This window comes from Trachypithecus francoisi, unplaced genomic scaffold (genome assembly GCF_009764315.1).
Source record: "Trachypithecus francoisi isolate TF-2019V2 unplaced genomic scaffold, Tfra_2.0 Lachesis_group8, whole genome shotgun sequence".
NCBI classification, from domain to species: Eukaryota; Metazoa; Chordata; class Mammalia; order Primates; family Cercopithecidae; genus Trachypithecus; species Trachypithecus francoisi.
This window is the reverse complement of record NW_022681473.1, coordinates 29046602-29062407: the sequence shown is the minus strand read 5'-3', so window position 1 is coordinate 29062407 and position 15806 is coordinate 29046602. Positions and strand designations below refer to the sequence as shown.

Here is a 15806-nt window from a genome sequence, read left to right as displayed (position 1 = left end):
ATGCATACACCATTAAAATATCATACAGAATAGTTTCACTGCCTTAAAAATCCTCTGTGCTATGCCTTTTTATTTTCCCTTCCTCCAAACCTCTGGCAACTGATCTTTTTACTGTCTCCATAGTTTTGCCTTTCCTATAATGTCATGTAGTTGATTCCAAGCCTTTTAGAGTGACTTCTTTCACATAGTAATATACACTTAAGATTCTCTCATGTATGTTCATGACTTGATAGCTGTTTGTTTTTCGTGTGTGTGTGTGTGTTTTTTTTTTTTTTTTTTTGGTGGGGGGGTTAATATTCTATTGTCTGGATGTACCACAGTTGATTTATTATTTTACCTGCTGGAGGACATCTTGGCTGCTTCCAAGCTTTGGCAATTATGAATAAAAGTTGCTATAAACATCTGTGTGCAGTTTATTATGTGGATATAAGTTTTCAGCTCATTTGGGTAAATACCAAGGAGCATGATTGCTAGGTTCTATGGTAAGAGTATATTTAGTTTTGTAAGAACTGCCAAACTGTCTTCCAAGTGGCCTTACCATTTTGGATTCCCACCGCAATGAATGAGATTTTCTGTTGTTCCACATCTTCGCCAGCATTTGGTCTTGTTAATGTTTTGACTTGGACCATTCTAATAGGTGTGTATGGAATCTGTTGTTTCAATTTTTAATTTCCTAATGATATATGATGTTGAGCATCTTTTCATCTGCTTATTTGCCATATGCATATCTTCTTAGTGAGGTGTCTGGTTTTTTTGTTTTGTTTTGTTTTTTATACTTTAAGTTCTAGGGTACATGTGTGCAACGTGCAGGTTTGTTACATATGTATACATGTGCCATGTTGGTGTGCTGCACCCATTAATTCGTCATTTTCATTAGATATATCTCCTAATGCTATCCCTCCTGCTCCCCCTCCCCACAATAGGAAATGGTGTGTGATGATCCCCTTCCTGTGTCCAAGTGATCTCATTGTTCAGTTCTCACCTACGAGTGAGAACATGCGGTATTTGGTTTTCTGTCCTTGCGATAGTTTGCTGAGAATGATGGTTTCCAGCTGCATCCATGTCCCTACAAAAGACTCAAACTCATCCTTTTTTATGGCTGCATAGTATTCCATGGTGTATATGTGCCACATTTTCTTAATCCAGTCTGTCACTGATGGACATTTGGGTTGATTCCAAGTCTTTGCTATTGTGAATAGTGCCGCAATAAACATATGTGTGCATGTGTCTTTATAGCAGCATGACTTATAATCCTTTGGGTATATCCCCAGTAATGGGATGGCTGGGTCAAATGGTATTTCTAGTTCTAGATCCTTGAGGAATCACGACACTGTTTTCCACAATGGTTGAACTAGTTTACAGTCCCACCAACAGTGTAAAAGTGTTCCTGTTTCTCCACATCCTCTCCAGCACCTGTTGTTTCCTAATTTTTTAATGATTGCCATTTTAACTGGTGTGAGATGGTATCTCATTGTGATTTTGATTTGCATTTCTCTGATGGCCATGATGATGAGCATTTTTTCATGTGTCTGTTGGCTGTATGAATGTCTTCTTTTGAGAAGTGTCTGTTCATATCCTATGCCCACTTTTTGATGGGGTTCTTTTTTTCTTGTAAATTTGATTGACTTCTTTATAGGTTCTGGATATTAGCCCTTTGTCAGATGAGTAGATTGCAGAAATTTTCTCCTATTCTGTAGGTTGCCTGTTCACTCTGATGGTAATTTCTTTTGCTGTGCAGAAGCTCTTTAGTTTAATTAGATCCCATTTGTCAATTTTGGCTTTTGTTACTGTTGCTTTTGGTGTTTTAGACATGAAGTCCTTGCCCATGCCTATGTCCTGAATGGTATTACCTAGGTTTTCTTCTAGCATTTTTATGGTATTAGGTCTAACATTTAAGTCTCTAATCCATCTTCAGTTAATTTTCATATAAGGAGTAAGGAAAGGATCCAGTTTCAGCTTTCTACTTATGGCTAGCCAATTTTCCCAGCACCATTTATTAAATAGGGAATCCTTTCCCTATTTCTTGTTTTTGTCAGGTTTATCAAAGATCAGATGACTGTAGATGTGTGGTATTACTTCTGAGGGCTCTGTTCTGTTCTGTTGGTCTATATCTCTGTTTTGGCACTAGTACCATGCTGTTTTGGCTACTGTAGCCTTGTAGTATAGTTTGAAGTCAGGTAGCGTGATGCCTCCTGCTTTGTTCTTTTGGCTTAGGATTGTCTTGGCAATGCGGGCTCTTTTTTGGTTCCATGTGAACTTTAAAGCAGTTTTTTCCAATTCTGTGAAGAAAGTCATTGGTAGCTTAATGGGGATGGCATTGAATCTATAAATTACCTTGGGCAGTATGGCCATTTTCACAATATTGATTCTTCCTATCCATGAGCATGGTATGTTCTTCCTTCCATTTGTTTGTGTCCTCTTTTATTTCACTGAGCAGTGGTTTGTAGTTCTCCTTGAAGAGGTCCTTTACATCCCTTGTAAGTTGGATTCCTAGGTATTTTATTCTCTTTGAAGCTATTGTGAATGGGAGTTCATTCATGATTTGGCTCTCTGTTTGTCTGTTACTGATGTATAAGAATGCTTGTGATTATTGCACATTGATTTTGTATCCTGAGACTTTGCTGAAGTTGCTTATCAGCTTAAGGAGATTTTGGGCTGAGACAATGGGGTTTTCTCAATATACAATCATGTCATCTGCAAAGAGGGACAATTTGACTTCTTCTTTTCCTAACTGAATACCCTTGATTTCTTTCTCTTGCCTGATTGCCCTAGCCATAACTTCCAACACTATGTTGAATAGGAATGGTGAGAGAGGGCATCCCTGTCTTGTGCCAGTTTTCAAAGGGAATGCTTCCAGTTTTTGCCCAGTCAGTATGATATTGGCTGTGGGTTTGTCATAAATAGCTCTTATTATTTTGAGATACGTTCCATCAATACCGAATTTATTGGGAGTTTTTAGCATGAAGGACTGTTGAATTTTGTCAAAGGCCTTTTCCACGTCTATTGAGATAATCATGTGGTTTTTGTCTTTGGTTCTGTTTATATGTTGGATTATGTTTATTGATTTGCATATGTTGAACCAGCCTTGCCTCCCAGGGATGAAGCCCACTTAATCATGGTGGATAAGCTTTTTGATGTGCTGCTGGATTCTGTTTGCCAGTATTTTATTGAGGATTTTTGCATTGATGTTCATCAGGGATATTGGTCTAAAATTCTCTTTTTTTTGTTGTGTCTCTGCCAGGCTTTGGTATCAGGATGATGTTGGGCTCCTAAAATGAGTTGGGGAGGATTCCCTCTTTTTCTGTTGATTGGAATAATTTCAGAAGGAATGGTACCAGCTCCTCCTTGTACCTCTGGTAGAATTCGGCTGTGAATCTGGTTCTGGACTTTTTTTGTTTGGTAGGCTATTAATTATTGCCTCAATTTCAGAGCCTGTTATTGGTCTATTCAGGGATTCAGCTTCTTCCTGGTTTAGTCTTGGGAGGGTATATGTGTCCAGGAATTTGTCTATTTCTTCTAAGTTTTCTAGTTTATTTGTGTAGAGGTGTTTATAGTATTCTCTGATGGTAGTTTGTATTTCTGTGGGGTCGGTGGTGATATCCCCTTTATCATTTTTATTGTGTCTATTTGATTCTTCTCTCTTTTCTTCTGTATTAGTCTTGCTAGTGGTCTATCAATTTTGTTGATCTTTTCAAAAAACCAGCTCCTGGATTCATTGATTTTTTTGAAGGGTTTTTTGTGTCTCTATCTCCTTCAGTTCTGCTCTGATCTTAGCTATTTCTTGCCTTCTGCTAGCTTTTGAATGTGTTTGCTCTTGCTTCTCTAGTTCTTTTAATTGTGATGTTAGGGTGTCCATTTTAGATCTTTCCTGCTTTCTCTTGTGGGCATTTAGTGCTATTCATTTCCTTCTACACACTGCTTTAAATGTGTCCCAGAGATTCTGGTATGTTGTATCTTTGTTCTCATTGGTTTCAAAGAACATCTTTATATCTGCCTTCATTTCATTATGTACCCAGTAGTCATTCAGGAGCAGGTTGTTCAGTTTCCATGTAGTTGAGCGGTTTTGATTGAGTTTCTTAATCCTGAGTTCTAATTTGATTGCACTGTGGTCTGAGAGACAGTTTGTTATAATTTCTGTTTTTGTACATTTGGTGAGGAGTGCTTTACTTCCAACTATGTGGTCAATTTTGGAATAAGTGCGATGTGGTGCTGAGAAGAATGTATATTCGGTTGATTTGGGGTGGAGAGTTCTGTAGATGTCTATTAGGTCCGCTTGGTGTAGAGTTGAGTTAAGTTCCTGCATATCCTTGTTAACTTTCTGTCTCGTTGATCTGTCTAATGTTGACAGTGGGGTGTTAACGTCTCCCATTATTATTGTATGGGAGTCTAAGTCTCTTTGTAAGTCTCTAAGGACATGCTTTATGAATCTGGGTGCTCCTGTATTGGGTGCATATATATTTAGGATAGTTAGCTCTTCCTGATGAATTGATCCCTTTACAATTATGTAATGGCCTTCTTTGTCTCTTTTGATCTTTGTTGGTTTAAAGTTTGTTTTATCAGAGACTAGAATTGCAATCCCTGCTTTTTTTTTGTTTTCCATTTGCTTGGTAGCTCTTCCTCCATCCCTTTATTTTGAGCCTGTGTGTGTCTGTGCATGTGAGATGGGTCTCCTGAATACAGCAAACTGATGAGTCTTGACTCTTTATCCAATTTGCCAATCTGGGTATTTTAATTGGACCATTTAGTCCATTTACATTTTAATATTGTTATGTGTGAACTTGATCTTGTCATTATGATATTAGCTGGTTATTTTGCTTGTTAGTTGATGCAGTTTCTTCCTAGCATCGGTGGTCTTTACAATTTGGCATTTTTTGCAGTGGCTGGTACTGGTTGTTCCTTTCCATGTTTAGTGCTTCCTTCAGAAGCTCTTGTAAGACAGGCCTGGTGGTGACAAAGTCTCTCAGCATTTGCTTGTCTGTAAAGGATTTTATTTCTCTTTCACTTATGAAGCTTAATTTGGCTGGATATGAAATTCTGGGTTGAAAATTTTTTTCTTTAAGAATGTTGAATATTGGCCCCTACTCTCTTCTGGCTTGTAGAGTTTCTGCCGAGAGATCTGCTGTTAGTCTGATGGGCTCTTTGTGGGTAACCTGACCTTTCTCTCTGGCTGCCCTTAACATTTTTTCCTTCATTTCAGCTGTGGTGAATCTGACAATTATGTGTCTTGGAGTTGCTCTTCTCAAGGAGTATCTTTGTGGCGTTCTCTGTATTTCCTGAATTTGAATGTTGGCCTGCCTTACTAGGTTGAGGAAGTTCTCCTGGATGATATCCTGCAGAGTGTTTTCCAACTTGGTTCCATTTTCCCTGTCACTTTCAGGCACACCAGTCAAATGTAGATTTGGTCTTTTCACATAATGGCATATTTCTTGGAGGCTTTGTTCATTTCTTTTTATTCTTTTTTCTCTACACTTCTCTTCTGACTTCATTTCATTCATTTGATCTTCAATCTCTGATACTCTTTCTTCCAGTTGATCGAGTCGGTTACTGAAGCTTGTGCATTTGTCACATAGTTCTCGTGTTATGGTTTTCATCTCTGTCAGTTCTTTTAAGGTCTTCTCTGCATTGATTATTCTAATTATCCATTCATCCATTCTTTTTTCAAGGTCTTTAGTTTCTTTGTGCTGTTTACGTAGTTCCTCCTTTAGCTCTGAGAAGTTTGGTTGACGAAGCCACCTTCTCTCAACTTGTCAAAGTCATTCTCCGTCCAGCTTTATTCTATTGCTGGCCATGAGCTGCGTTCCTTTGGAGGGGGAGATGCGCTCTGATTTTTTGAATTTCCAGCTTTTCTGCACTGCTTTTTCCCCATCTTCGTGGTTTTATCTGCCTTTGGTCTTTGATGATGGTGACCTACTGATGGGGTTTTGGTGTGGGTGTCCTTTCTGTTTGTTAGTTTTCCTTCTAACAGTCAGGACCCTCAGCTGTAGGTCTGTTGGAGTTTGCTTGAGGTCCACTCCAGACCCTGTTTGCCTGGGTATCAGCAGCGGAGGCTGCAGAAGATAGAATATTGCTGAACAGCGAGTGTTGCTGTCTGATTCTCGCTCTGGAAGCTTTGTCTCAGGGGTGTACCCCGCCGTGTGAGGTGTCAGTCTGCACCTAGTGGGGGATGTCTCGCAGTTAGGCTACTCAGGGTCCCTGTCAGGGATCCACTTGAGCAGGCAGTCTGTCCGTTCTCAGATCTCAGCCTCCATGCTGGGAGATCCACTGCTCTCTCCAAAGCTGTCAGACAGGCATTTCCTCTGCCGAGGTTTCTACTGCTTGTTGTTTAGCTATGCCCTGTCCCTAGAGGAGGAGTCTACAAAGGCAGGCCAACCTCCTTGAGCTTGGTGGGCCTCACCCAATTCAAGCTTCCTGGAGGCTTTGTTTACCTACTTAAGCCTCAGCAATGGCGGGCGCCCCTTCCCCAGCCTTGCTGCCGCCTTGCAGTTAGATCTCAGACTGCTGTGCTAGCAATGAGGGAGGCTCCATGGGCGTGGGACCCTCTGAGCCAGGTGTGGGATAGAATCTCCTGGTGTGCCATTTGCGAAGACCCTTGGTAAAGCGCAGTGTTAGGGTGGGAGTTACTTGATTTTCCAGGTGTTGTGTGTTTCCTAGCCAAATTTCCTTTGGCTAGGAAAAGGAATTCCCTTCCCCCTTGCGCTTCTCAGATGAGGCAATGCCTCGCCCTGCTTCAGCTCTCACTGGTCGGGCTGCACCCGCGGACTAGCACCAACTGTCTGACACGCCCTAGTGAGATGAACCCGGTACCTCAGTTGAAAATGTAGAAATCACCCGTCTTCTGTGTTGCTCACGCTGGGAGCTGGAGGCTGGAGCTCTTCCTATTCGGCCATCTTGGGCGCGCCAGGTGTGTGTTTTTTAATCAGGTTGTTCGTTTTCTTATTTTTGAGTTTTTATAGTTCTTAGTATATTTTAGATAACAGTCCATTTTCCTCATATAGATCTTGTACATATTTTGTTAGAATTATACTTCAGTATTTCATTTTTGGAGGTGTGAATGTAAATGGCATTATCTTTTTAACTTAAAATCCTGCTTGTTCACTACTGGTCTATAGGAAGGCAATTGACTTCTGTATATCAGTCTTCTATCCTGTAGTCTTGCTGTTGGTTCCAGGAGGTTTTTTCTTTTCTTTTTTCCTTTTTTGGTGAATTCTTTCAGATTTTCTACATAGACAATCTTATCATCTGCAAAGATAGTTTTATTTCCTCTTTCCCAATCTGTATGCCTTTTATTTCCTTTTCTTGACTTACTGCATAAACTAGGATTTTCAGTACAGTGTTGAAAAGAAAAGGTTGAGAGGGGACATCCTTGCCTTGTTCCTCATCTTAGCAGGAAAGCCTTGAGTTTCTGACCATTAAGTATAATGTTGGCTGTAGGTAATTGTAGATGTTCTTTATTAACTTGAGGAAGCTCCCCCCACCCCATTCCTAGTGTACTGAGAGTTTTTATAATAAATGAGTATTGAGTTTTGTATATCTATTGTGATTTTTCCTCGTTAGCCTATTGATGTGGATAAATTATATTAGCTGATTTTTCAGATGTTGAACCAGCCTTGCATACTTGGTATATATCCCTCATTTATGTCATGGTATGTAATTCCTTTTTTTTTTTTTATTTTGAGACAGAGTCTCACTCTGTCACCCAAGCTGGAGTGCAGTGGCACCATCTCCACTCACTGCATCCTCCACCTCCCAGGTTCAAGCAATTCTTGGGCCTCAGCCTCCTGAGTAGCTGGGATTACGTGTGTGCACCAACACACCCAGTTAATTTTTGTATTTTTAGTAGAGGTGGGGTTTTACCATATTGGACAGGCTGGTCTCAAACTCCTGACCTCAGGTGATCTACCCACCTGAGCCTCCCAAAGTGATGGTATTACAGGCATGAGCCACCACACCTGGCCTATTACTGTTTTTATACATGGATTAATTTGACTTGCTAGTATTTTGTTGAGAATTTTTTTTTCTTTAAGCCACATTTCTTTTTAAAAATCATTTTTAAAAAGTGTTACGTGTTATTTCAGAAAATTTGAACTGAGAAGTAAAAAAGAGAAAAGTACTTGTAATTCTACCATTCACAGATAACCGTTCTCCAACATTTTGGTATTTATTTTGGTCTTTTATAATGAAAATAATAACGGTAACAATAGCAATAATAAATACCATTATATTATTTCATTGAGTGGATACCTGAAGTAACTAAGTGGTTAACTGAGGTAGAGATCCACTGGTGCCCTGTTAACAAAGTGGAGGTAATGACAGAAGTGAAGATACAAATGACTGCTTTTGCCTGGAGGCTTCTGAAGAAGATGAGAAAGATAGCTTAATGAAGAGTTTAAATGTTCACTTCAGTCAACTTTTTTCCTTTCATTCTCAACACCCCATTGTAAAACCTGCTCATATCAGGCTTCTAATTAGGTCGCTGAGGATGACATCACTGAGAATGTTGGTAGTGGAATGCTGTTCAGAGTTTATGTCTACTGTGTTTCTAGGCTGCGAATAATTTTCTAAGCCTGGTGAGTGGGCAGTTGTTTTATTCACAAATAGTGGCTATTGCACCGATACACAAAAGACACAAGAAATAGGAGATCTTCCCATCCATTGAAAAAAACCATGACCTCCTTATTGGTGAAGTTTTTCCCTTGCCTGCCCTCACTGGAGTCTGGCCTAAGTTTGGAAGGAGCTCTCTTGGAGTACAATGTAGGAATAAATGCTGAAGGCTAAACAGATTCCTTAACTTTGAACTTTCCAACTTGAAGTTCCCATAGACACTGGCAAGTGGGGAGGACACTGTGCTGTGGGAGTGTGGACAGCTTGTAGCATCTGAAAAAGTTCCATTTCCTGCTTTTTTGTTTTTCTGTTTTAGAATAATGGCCTTTCAAATGAGGAAGAGGGAAGTGAAAAATGGATTTTTTGGGGAGATATTTAGAGTCTTCAAACTATATTTCATGCAGTCTACAATTTTTAAAGTTATTTTTGGAGTAGTCTTCTTAACACCTTGCAGGAAATTTGACTTGTAGGACTGTTACCAGAAAGGGGTCCTGATCCAGTCCCCAGAGAGAGTTCCTGGATCTTGCTCACGAAAGAATCCAGGGCAAGTTCATAGAGTGAAATGAAAGCAAATTTATTAAGAAAGTAAAGGAGGCGGGGCGCGGTGGCTCAAGCCTGTAATCCCAGCACTTTGGGAGGCCGAGACGGGCGGATCACAAGGTCAGGAGATCGAGACCATCCTGGCTAACACGGTGAAACCCCGTCTCTACTAAAAAAATACAAAAAAAAAATTAGCCGGGCGAGATGGCGGGCGCCTGTAGTCCCAGCTACTCGGGAGGCTGAGGCAGGAGAATGGCGTAAACCCAGGAGGCGGAGCTTGCAGTGAGCTGAGATCCGGCCACTGCACTCCAGCCTGGGCGACAGAGCGAGACTCCGTCTCAAAAAAAAAAAAAAAAGAAAAGGAATGAAAAAATGGCTACTCTATAGGCAGAGCAGCCCCAAGGGCTGCTGGTTGCCTATTTTTATGATTATCTCTTAATCATATGCTAAGCAAGGGTTGGATTATTCATGCCTCCCCTTTTTAGACCATGTAGGGTAACTTCCTGACATTCCCATGGTTTTTGTAAACTGTCATAGTGCTGGTGGGACTGTAATGGTGAGGACCACCAGAGGCTAGGCTACTTTGATCGCCATCCTGGTTTTAGTGGGATTTGGCCAGCTTCTTTACTGCAATCTGCTTTATCGGCAAGGTCTTTATGACCTGTATCTTGTGCCGACCTCTTATCTCATCCTAAGACTTAGAATGCCTAACCTTCTGGAAATGCAGCCCAGTAGGTCTCAGTCTTATTTTACCCAGCCCCTATTCAAAATGGAGTAGCTTTGGTTCAGACACCTGTAAGAGAACAAATGTTTCTGAAATATTCAGTGTAGATTTGGATGCTTCTCTTTTGAGTAGCTTCCTGCTCCTAACCCTGACCATTATTCTCAGTTCATCTCAGCACTACTTTTCTGAAACAAATTTTTTTTCAATCTCTCTCTCTTTCTCTCTCTACCTCCCTTCCTCCCTCTGTTTCTCTTTACCTCCCTCCCTCCCTCCCTCTCCCCCTTCTCACTGTCTCTCCCTCCCCCTTCTCTCTCTTTCTCGATGTCCCTTCTTCTCTTTTTCTTCTTTCAACAGGGTCTTGTTTATAACTCACTGGAAATGATGAGTTGTAAAAGTACATTAGACTGGACCAGAGGAAAGTTTCTAAACCTAACTTTATTATCATACTTCTCTGTGGCTTTTTCCCCCCTTCACCTATAAAATTAGAAGGTTGGATTCAGATGTTCAATAGGTAGTTCTGACCATACAGTGGTCAGATTTTTCACATTGCAGTGCTATGTTATAATTTCAGTAAAATGCTATGTTTAATCATATTGCACTTCACCCTAATGCAACTACAACAAAGATATGTCAGCTTGATTGTAACTAATGCTCTAAAGGTTTTGATGTCTTAGGCTGGAAAATACTGATTTGTTAATTAGAGAATGAGAGTGGGAAAAGGCATAAAGGTTTTATAGAGTGGATTATTTTTCCTTTAGTTTTCATTTGTGATCTGTATAAAATACAGTGTCATGCTGAAAACCCTATGTAATAAAGCTATGGGAAATAGAGAATTTTAAAATCCATGACTAATTCACCTGCTGCAGTCTGGTCCACACCTTTACTAAGTGGGATGTCAGCTTCCTAACTCTGAACCACATGTGTATGTAAGGTCTAGTAAAATAGGTTGTGAGTCCGTTTTTATTAAGATATCCATTGTTAGTTACTTGTAGCCATTAAGAGAGTTTCTCAGGCATTCAGAAAAGTCCAACCCTTTTCTGGAAATGTTTGGTCTCTGAGAGAAGGTCCTAGTTATTTAAGACTCAGTTTATTTCAGGAGTAGAGATCCATTGATCAGTGATCACTGTAAAGCATAATAACCCTAAAATACATACACTAAACATAAAAAGGAATTATATAAACACAAATCACAGTTCTCAATCTGATACAGAATTTGCGGGGACATTAAGAACATTTAATACACCTTCCCATTTTCTCCAGCACCAGGGAGAGCACCTGCAGAGAGTGTATGAGGACTTATGACACTTAGTCACTTGATGTGTGAGCAGATACATGTCCTACAGGCCTTATTTTGCACTGATGTCCTTAGCAGCGTTACAAAAGCTGCGTAAGGTATCAAGCTTCTTTCAGATTCTAAGAGGCTAATTAAAAATGACTTAATCTGCTACCCTCTCCTTTAGGCATTCTCTTTCTCAGTCTCCTTTCTTAGGTTTTCCCAGTTTGACTTCCCTTCTGACAGACTTTTATAGTGAACAGAGCACCAGACTGAGAACAAGAAGATTGGAGTCTTTCCGTTCTGTGGATTTGCAACTGTGTCCATTTCCTTATCTGTAAAAAGGAAGGAGTTCATTTAGATGACAACTATTTTCTCTTCTAGTTCTAAAATCCTCTATTGACTTTTCTTCTGCCTTTCTCCTTTCATCTACAGTTTACTTCTTCCCTGCTCCCTATCTCAGCTACACTCATAATATGCGTAGTTTTAAAATACTCATAAACTAAACATGGTTGTGAGGAAACATCAGTAAATGCAGTTGCTAGTAAAATTTGGAGTTGGGAAGTTCTCATTTTGATAATTTCTCACTTTGTTAGCCTTTCTTATGCCCTAAGCATAAATATAGCTAGCAGTTGTATTTTCTTTGGTTTGTAGTTGTTATAAAATAAAACAATAATATATTTGCACCCATCATAGTAAAAGTTTAAAAGCTTGATATTATCCAGTATTGGCAAGAGTGTACAGAAGTGCTATACATTGTGCTAGGAATGTAATCAATACATCTTTTTCAGAAGGCACCTTGGCAGTATGAAACAATATTTTTAGAGTATATGCCAATTTACTAAGTGGCTCTAAACGTCTTTAAAGAAACTTTTATGCAAATATTAAGAGATATAGCCAAGGATGTTTATTGCTGTGTTGTTTATAATAGCAAAAATTTGGAAATATCCTGTACTTCCATTAAGAGAGGAATGGTTAAATAGGAGACATACACACACACACACACAACTCTCCAGCTCCATATCGTACAGATAGTAAAAATAATAGAATGAAGTTGATCTGTATGCACAAATATATCTTAAGTAGAAAAGACAACCATATTTTCACTATGATTCATTTATATAAAACCTACTTAATTATCTATATACATATATGTACATAATTATATAGAAAAATGGCTGGGAGGATACATACCAAACTGTTAACAGTAATTGGGGCAGAGTGGAAGAATTTTGTGTTTTGTTTTGTTTTGTTTTGAGATGGAGACTTGCTCTATCACCCAGGTTGGAGTGCAGTGGTGCAATCTGGGCTCACTGCAACCTCCGCCTTCTGGGTTCAAGCAATTCTCCTGTCTCAGCCTCCCAAGTAGCTAGGATTACAGGCACCCGCCACCATGCCCAGCATTTTTTTTTTTTTTTTTTTTTTTTTGTATTTTTAGTAGAGACGAGGTTTCATCATGTTGGCCAGGCTGGTTTCAAGCTCCTGACCTCAGGTGATCCACGCGCCTTGGCCTCCCAAAGTGCTAGGATTACATGCATAAGCCACCACGCCTGGCCTCATTTTTTACTATATATGCTCATCATATATATTACTGGTATAAAAATGAACAAAACAAAAAGGAAAAAAGGATAAGAAATTACTCCCTGAAGAATAAAAAAGGCAAAAAGATTAGCAGGAAAATCATCAAAGATATTAGGGGAACATTGTCTTTAGAATATTCCCAAAACTTCAGGATCAGATAGGATCCATGGTGTGTTATTTTAGCCAGGGCTGTGTAGTAATAACTCTAACTTTTTGTTTCTTTGTATGTTCAACTTATTCTTATTTGCCTTTGTTCTACAGGTAACTCGGGACCAAATGAAGATGTTTATACAGCAGGAATTTAAGAAAGTTCAGAAAGTGATTGCCGATGAGGAGCAGAAGGCCCTGCATCTAGTGGACATCCAGGAGGCAATGGCCACAGCTCATGTGACTGAGATACTGGCAGACATCCAATCCCACATGGATAGGTTGATGACCCAGATGGCCCAAGCCAAGGAACAACTTGATACCTCTAATGAATCAGCTGAGCCAAAGGCAGAGGTAAAGGAAAAGCCCATAATGTTTAGTAGCAAGAGAAATAGGAGGAAACTGATGCCATATTTGTTAGACCCCATGTGGTAGCTGAACATGAATGAATTGAAATCTAGGTAGGGTGTAAGTGTTTCACATGGTGTATAAACCAGTATGGAAGTACTGGCCACTAGTTTACCCAGTGGCTGGGCCTACCAAATTATTTATCCATCATTACTTTAAGGAGTATAGTCAGTGGGGGCAGATACTAATCATAATTAAGGAAGGAAGCCAAAAATTACAGCCGGAGAAGAGGGCAAGCAACAGACCCCAAGTTGTGAAATGAGCCTTTAAAGTCATCATAGACCTGGGCTAAATGAGAACAAATCATGAAGTAGAGCATAAAGCAGGCCAGAATGAAAGATTTTGGACTTACTTTATACATAGTGAAAAGGTATCTCAAGCTAGTTGTTATATGGAGCTAGCTGCATAAATTGGAGGCATAACTACTGGATTAAGAATGGCATGTGCACTAGGTCATTGTAAGATTAAAAAAAAATACTACGAATGAAAGACACTAGGTAAATGTTGAATCACTATACAAATGTTAGTTGTCATATTCATTGTTTTATAACAGGAGTAAAAGGGTCTTCAGCATTTTGCCAAACAACGTATGTAGACATTTTGAATCTACTTTGAAAAAATTTATTTAAGGTAGCTATTTAAAAAAAAAAAAAAAAAAAGAACAAGCTGGGCTCAGTGGCTCACACTTTAATCCCAACACTTTGAGAGGCTGGGGTGGAAGGATTGCTTGAGTCCAGGAGTTTGAGACCAGCCTGGGCAACATAGTGAGACCCTGTGTCTACAAAATAAAAATTAGCAGACATGGTGTCACCTGCCTGTAGTCCCAGCTACTCAGGAGGTTGAGGTAGGAAGATTACTTGAGCCCCAGAGGTTGAGGCTACAGTGAGCTGTGATTGTACCATTCCACTCCACCCTGTGTGATCGAGTGAGATCCTGTCTAAAAAAAAAAAATTATGTTTCAGCCACTAGAGAGAGGCTACTATTAATCAGATTTCACAGCATTATGTTGACAATTCTAGTGAAAATAATGCCAGATAGGTTTAGGGTAGGTCCTTCTAGAATAAAACCTAGGAGAGTCCTGTGGACTTTTTAGGACTGTTGATTACTCAGCAAGCCCAGCCTTAACTGGAAGTCTTGCCTTGGCTCGAGAGAGCCTGGCCACAGAATAAACTGGCCAGTAGAAGAGCCAAAGTAAACCAGGAGGCAGGTATTTCCAAGCTATCCTGACAGGAAATGTAAGAAACCATTGAAAGGTATCTGCTATACCCAACCAAGGCTTTTGATTAATTTTCATCAATGTGTGAAAAGAATAACTCTTCTTCTTTTCATTTTATTCTCCCCATAATTGAGAAATTATGTGCCTAAATAAGTTTCTAGATTGGCAAGAGAGCACTTTATATTCATCATTTCATTTAATCCTTATGTCATCATTCATTAACTCCATTTTACAAATGGGATATTTGAGATGCAGAGAACTGCAGACATACTAAACCAATGTCATTTAGTCAGTAGAAAATAGAGCCACGGTTTAGATTTAAGTCTGTCCTGTTTCAGTGCCTGTGCTTTCCCCCTACTATATGATATATGCTAAGCATCCCATCTGTATCTATGGGAAAAATGAGAAGAATCCATGTTCTAGACAGCTTTGCATACCTTTACAATGTCAAGATGGTCAGTTTGTGTCTTAATAAACAAAAGGTTCAACCAGAGTTAATTCAAGGGATCAACAGCATAACTCTATCCACAATTCCCATCAAGTTCAACCCCTTCATTTATTCTGTATGTTGATTAGGTTGTTCTTTGAAAACAAAAGTTTAATTTTGGCTGGGCATGGTGGTTCATGCCTATAATCCCAGCACTTTGGGAGGCCGAGATGGGTGGATCACCTGAGGTCAGGAGTTTAAGCCTGCCCCGGCCAACATGGTAAAACCCTGTCTGTACTAAAACTGCAAAAGTTAGCTGGGTGTGGTGGCGAGCACCTGTAGTCCCAGCTACTTGGGAGGCTGAGGCCGAAGAATCGCTTGAACCCCGGAGGCAGAGGTTGCAGTGAGCCTAGATTGTGGCCACTGCAGCCCAGCCTGGAAGACAGAGCGACATTACATCTCAAAAAAAAAAAAAAGTTTAATTTTGAGGTTTATTCTTCTCTTTTATTTTCATTTTAATCTATGAATTTAGTCCATCTCTGACATTGGTGAGCTGTCCTGTAAGCACCTCAACTGTACTATGTTAACTCTGTACTTTGTTAACTCTGATGAAATTACTCTTAAAGGGATGCAAGAACTGACAAGGCTTAAGGACCAGGTTACAGACAAAATGAGCTATTAAAAATAGAGATAGCGTTCAGCCACTAGAGTGTTTACAAAGAGCTGTTATTATTTAATAGCCTCTTGTTCCAGTTAATCTGGTAACTTATTGGTGAGAGCAAATATCCAGTACCTGTCTTTCACTCATCAAAGGAATTATGTTCTTTTTATGGTATAGAATTTATCAAAAATCACCTGCATTTTGAATTCAGCCAAAAGACCCCCCCCA

General features: G+C 39.7%; 1 protein-coding gene across 4 annotated transcripts in view; it reads left to right on the top strand.

Moving 5' to 3' along the window:
• Positions 1-15806, top strand: part of TRIM44 (tripartite motif containing 44) — a 216446-nt gene that overhangs the window by 55487 nt on the left and 145153 nt on the right. For all 4 annotated transcript variants that reach the window (XR_004436199.1, XM_033207711.1, XM_033207710.1 and 1 more), the window contains exon 3: positions 12981-13220. Coding sequence is in view for 3 of the 4 variants with exons in the window: in XM_033207711.1 (XP_033063602.1) it covers positions 12981-13220 (240 nt within the window). In the remaining variant the exon portion in view is untranslated. The remainder of the gene's footprint in view (positions 1-12980; positions 13221-15806) is intronic.